The 5,328-nt window shown below is 39.8% G+C and overlaps 1 protein-coding gene across 1 annotated transcript; it reads left to right on the top strand.

Moving 5' to 3' along the window:
* Positions 1-449: 449 nt before the first annotated feature.
* Positions 450-3,684, top strand: LOC122663768 (MDIS1-interacting receptor like kinase 2-like). Its single transcript, XM_043859409.1, has 2 exons — positions 450-2,911; positions 3,320-3,684. The coding sequence occupies exons 1-2, from the start codon at positions 505-507 to the stop codon at positions 3,679-3,681; spliced, it is 2,769 nt and encodes a 922-aa protein (XP_043715344.1). The 5' UTR covers positions 450-504; the 3' UTR covers positions 3,682-3,684.
* The last annotated feature ends 1,644 nt before the right edge of the window (positions 3,685-5,328 follow it).

Below are 5,328 nucleotides of genomic sequence, written 5' to 3'. Positions count from 1 at the left end.
ACCAAAAAAAAAATTGAAAAAATAGACAAACGGATTAAATTCTCTCCATCATTTAAGGATTCATATCATCTTACCTCCTACCAAAAAATATATATATATCATCTTACCAAATCTTCACCTACAAGGAGGGTTGACTATATAAATGACACCGACATCTGCCTGTCATTGCTAGTTTTTAGGAACGTTTAGTTGCATATAAATAACTGAAGCTAAAACCACAATCACTCCATCCCCCCAACTTCTATGGCCTTCCCCATCTGGTCTGTGTTGCTATTACTAGCTCTTCAACCAGCCAGTTTGCTCAACTTCACTACTTGCCATGTTGATGCTACCACAAGCGAGGCTGAGGCTCTTCTCAAATGGAAAGCCACCCTTCAGAACTACTCAGCTGCTGCTCTCAATTCCTGGATGATGACTCCAACAAACAGAACTACCAATCATACTTCTTCATCTGTGAGTCCATGCAAGTGGTTTGGAATTTCATGCAACAATGAAGGAAGTGTAATGGAGTTAAATCTACCAGAGTCTGCCTTACAAGGTAAGCTTGATAACTTGAGCTTCCCTTCCTTACCAAATCTCCAACTTCTAAATCTCAGCTTCAATGAACTAGTTGGAACCATACCTGCAGATATTGGTACCTGCTCCAAACTCACCCTCCTTGATCTCTCTGCAAATGGATTCTCTGGTGTCATACCTTCTTTAAGTAATTTTAGTAATATAAACATTCTAAATCTTGGCGACAATCAAATTACTGGTCCAATTCCTTCAGAAATAGGTGACCTAAAAAATCTGGTTGAGTTAGACCTTAGTGTTAATGAACTCACTCATTCAATCCCTCCCACTTTAGGTAATTTAAGCAATCTAAACCTTCTGTACCTGTACAAGAATCAATTAACTGGACCGATACCTTCAGAATTAGGGCAAAGAAAAAATCTGGTTCTGCTGGAAATGGGAGAAAACACTCTCTCTGGTTCAATCCCTCAAGCTCTATGTAATTTAAGCAATGTGGAAATTCTGTTTCTTTTTCAGAATCAACTAAGTGGTCCAATCCCTTCAGAAATAGGGGATATGGAGAATCTGGTTTATCTGGGGCTAAATCAGAACAATCTTACCGGTTCAATTCCTCCTACCCTAGCTAATTTAAGCAGCTTAAACACCCTACAGCTCTACCAGAATCAACTTAGTGGTCCAATACCTTCAGGAATAGGGCTTCTAAAAAATCTGGTTGATGTGGAATTAGGTGGGAACAATCTCATTGGCTCCATTCCTCGTACTCTTGCTAATCTGAGCCATATGACTTGGCTACAATTCTATAATAATCTTCTCAGTGGTCCTGTTCCAAACTTCAAAAATTGCTCAAATTTACTGTGGGTTGGACTTCAAAGCAACCAACTTGTAGGAAATATAGGTGATAGCTTTGGAGTACATCCTGATCTTTATTATATCAACTTGAGTGACAATAGATTTCATGGGAATTTGTCGTCGAATTGGGGAAACTGCTCACACTTGACAGTGATAAGATTTTATGGCAATATGATAAGTGGAAATATCCCACCTGAGTTTGGCAACTTACCTCGACTAGGAGTGCTTGACCTTTCTTCAAATCAGCTAGTTGGAGAGATACCAAAGGAATTGAGAAACTTGTCTGCTCTGTTCACCTTGAATTTGAATGAAAACCAAATTTCAGGGCAGATACCCGTTGAAATTGGTCAATTAGTCAACTTGGAGCTCCTCGACCTCTCGTCAAATGCTCTAATTGGATCCATCCCTGAACAACTTGTTTCTTGCTCCAAACTGAATTCATTGAGTTTGAGTAAGAATTCATTGACTGGAAGCATTCCGTATCAGATTGGTGGTCTTATAGCTCTACAAGATCATCTAGATCTCAGTTATAACTCAATTGATGGAGAGATTCCACCACAGCTTGGAAACTTGATTATGTTGGAAATTTTGAACATCTCCCATAATAAGATTACAGGGTCAATACCTTCTTCTCTTAGTGGGATGGTTAGCTTGTCAACCATTGATTTTTCTTACAATGAGTTGGAAGGCATGGTTCCCAATAGCAAAGTATTTCAAAATGCTTCACCACAAGCTTTTGCACACAACAAAGGGTTGTGTGGCGAAATCCAAGGCCTCTTACCATGCAGTTCATTCCATGCTAGCAAAGGATCAAGTATAAAGGAGCACAAAGTCATGATCTCTGTCATTATCTCTATTACGGCAGTGCTATTTCTTGCAATTTTAATTGTTGCCATTCTTGTCCTTGTTCGATATAAAGCAAAAATTGAGCATGCAGAAGTAAAAGCAAAAAGCCATGGGAATGTATTTTCATTGTGGAATTTCGATGGGAGAATAGCATATGAAGACATTATTGCAGCAACAGAAGACTTCAATCTAAAATATTGCATTGGAGCTGGAAGTTATGGGACTGTTTACAAAGCAGTTCTTCCTGAAGGCGATGTGGTGGCATTGAAGAAATTTCATCCATTGGAAGGTGAGGCATTAGCGGATGAAAAGAGTTTCAATAATGAAATTAGTGTGTTAATGGAAATAAAGCATCGGAACATTGTGAAACTTTATGGGTTTTGTTCTCATCCAAGATGCATGTTTCTGGTTTATGAGTATGTGGAAGGAGGAAGCCTATATAATATCTTGAGTAATGAAGTGGAAGCTATGGAATTGAATTGGGAGAAGAGAATGAATGTCATTAAAGGTGTGGCCAATGCTTTGTCCTACATGCATCATGATTGCATTCCACCGATAGTTCACCGGGACATTTCAAGCAGTAATGTTTTGTTAGACTCAGAATTTGAGGCTATTGTGTCTGATTTTGGAGTTGCTAGACTATTAAAGCCTGACTCATCTAATTGGACAACACTTCAAGGCACATATGGATATCTTGCTCCAGGTATTTTCCCTTGTTAGTACTATTTACTTCTTTCTCTTGTTGTAGCTAGTGTTGTTGATGTTTTTGTTGTGGAAATTTCTTTATTACCTTTTACTTCTTGTTTTTGTTGATATCCTCTTCATCTTTGTTATCAATGTTGTATAAAGTTTCTTTCACAATCCATAAGTGGTTCAGAACCTAGGATTTTAATGAAAAATAGTGATCCACTATACTGATTAGTTGGATCATGGTGTTCATTCATCTAAATCTAAATGGTCTCAATATTTTGAGATTGATGCCATGGGTCCCCAATATGGTCATTAAACCTGAAAATCCTGACAAAGTTGATGATATCTCTCTCCCTCTCTGTCTTGACATTTTTCATGTTCATATTTAAGTGATTTTTTCCCTTTTCATCTATCCTTGCAGAGCTTGCATACACCATGGCTATAACAGAAAAATGTGATGTTTATAGCTTTGGAGTATTGGCATTAGAAACAATAATGGGACGACATCCAGGGGAATTCATCTCTTCTTTAACATCACCAGTTGGCCAAATTATACTATTGAAGGATGTGTTAGACTCACGTCTCCCATTCCCAAGTGATAGTAAGATTGCACAGGACATAGTCACTACCGTGACAGTAGCTCTTGCATGCTTAAACATCAACTCGCTATCCCGGCCAAGCACAAAGGAAGTGTCAAAGGAGCTACATACTCATCAGCCACTCTTTAATGAGTCCTTTTCTGCACTTACACTAGGTCAGCTGAAGAATCTCAAAAATGGTTAAGTGTCACCTGATGTTGTTGGGACGATTGAAAACCATACAGAGGAGATGAGTTTCAGAATTGCATTTTGAGTAGCAACAAAGAATTGCCAAGAACTTCTACATGTGAAACTTTAAGTGGTATCAGGAGATTAAGCCATTAAAGGGTTCTATTTTAGAGATATAAATATCAGATATACACATACCTCTGTTCGAATCTGCTAGGTCTGGGTTCTATTTCATAGGACCCCTTTTTTGTTTTAGTTTTCCACTGGTTGTTTAGGTCTACATCTGTTTTTATTATGTTCAGTTGTTGGGCTAGTTTGTGTCTGCCCTTTTTAGCTTTGGGATCTGTATAGTTGGCCATCCATGTATTACATATTTTGTCTCCAAGATCCGTGTGAAGGGTTAAGGATTGCTCTACCAAAAAATGGTTGCCGAGTATGGACCGTGGAGAAGATCTGTGGCTGTGTAAGGTTCAAAGTTTAAACTATAGGCTTCTAAGTTTCTGTTTGAATACTGATCAGGTGACCTGCAAGGAACCTAGCTAGGTCACCCAGCCATATGGGGGTGGGGGTGGGGGGGGTGAAGAACAGAGAGAGAGAGAGAAAAGGGTGCCATTTAAACTGAAGAATACACAATTATGCAACTTCAAAAGGGACAACTGTAAGTCTCTTAGGATCCATTCAAAGCGGACAACTGGAAAAGCTTCCATTTGTTCAAGAGGTTTTAAACTTAAGAGAAGATGATTTTAGGACCAGTAGAGGCTTTAGGAAAATTTTAGTAGCTTGCTACTAATCTCAAACAATATCTTTGTAATGTTCAATGCTCATATAAAGGTCTCCACAATATTGGCTGTATTTATCGATTCCCAGAGTCTAATATTTTTAGATTCATATACCCTTTATACAGCCGTTCCCCCCCTTTTATTACTCCTCAATTCTTCATTAAGGTGGGTGAGGCTAGATGGCCACCTCACCAACATCTCCCACTTGGCCATACTAGCCGCATTTACACTTCACATTCCAATTTTCAAGAACAAACAATCCGAAGGAACCATCATCCTTCCCCAATCAACTTTTGTCTTTCTCTTCCTCTTGCTTGCTCAGTTAACGGTACTCATCCTAACGAGAGGCCGAGAGCTGAGAATAAGAGAGAGATCACTCCCGCAGCAACCCCAAGCCCATCCCTGTGATTTCCGCAGGCAAACCCAACCTACTGCCTCATCTAGAACCCCAACCCCACCCCCTTCGCCTTGCATAATAACTCTCCCTTCAATTCCAGCAACTACCCCTCCCTTTCATTCCACTCTCCTAGCAAAACCCCGACCCACTGCCCCACTTAACCAACCTCATCCCTTTGTTTCCACAGCAAGACCCCTCCCTGCGTTTAGCACAGACAACCACTCCCTTTTCTGCAACTCCGTTCCATAAACCCCTTACCCTAGCTCCCGGCAACAAAAACGAAAAAACAAAAAAAAAAAAAAAACACAGGGAGAGCAAGAGACGAAATACAAGGAAAAAAAATATATAGCAGAGAGAGCGAGAGGCCAAAAAAAAAAGAAAAAAAAAGGAAAGAACGAAAGCATACCTGAGTTCTTCGAAGTCGCCGTTCCCTTCTTCCGTCAAAGTCGCCATCCTACGCTGAAATCGATTTCCGCCACTGGTCGAC

This window comes from Telopea speciosissima, chromosome 6 (genome assembly GCF_018873765.1).
Source record: "Telopea speciosissima isolate NSW1024214 ecotype Mountain lineage chromosome 6, Tspe_v1, whole genome shotgun sequence".
In the NCBI taxonomy this organism is placed as follows: domain Eukaryota; kingdom Viridiplantae; phylum Streptophyta; class Magnoliopsida; order Proteales; family Proteaceae; genus Telopea; species Telopea speciosissima.
Note: the sequence above shows the minus strand (reverse complement) of the source record. Positions and strands in the feature narration are given on the sequence as shown.

Excerpts from the sequence above, each read along its gene's own strand:
- LOC122663768 (XM_043859409.1), top strand. The coding sequence starts at position 505 with ATGGAGTTAAATCTACCAGAGTCTGCCTTACAAGGTAAGCTTGATAAC. Across the intron at positions 2,912-3,319 it reads ATATGGATATCTTGCTCCAG|AGCTTGCATACACCATGGCT; the intron begins GTATTTTCCCTT and ends CTATCCTTGCAG.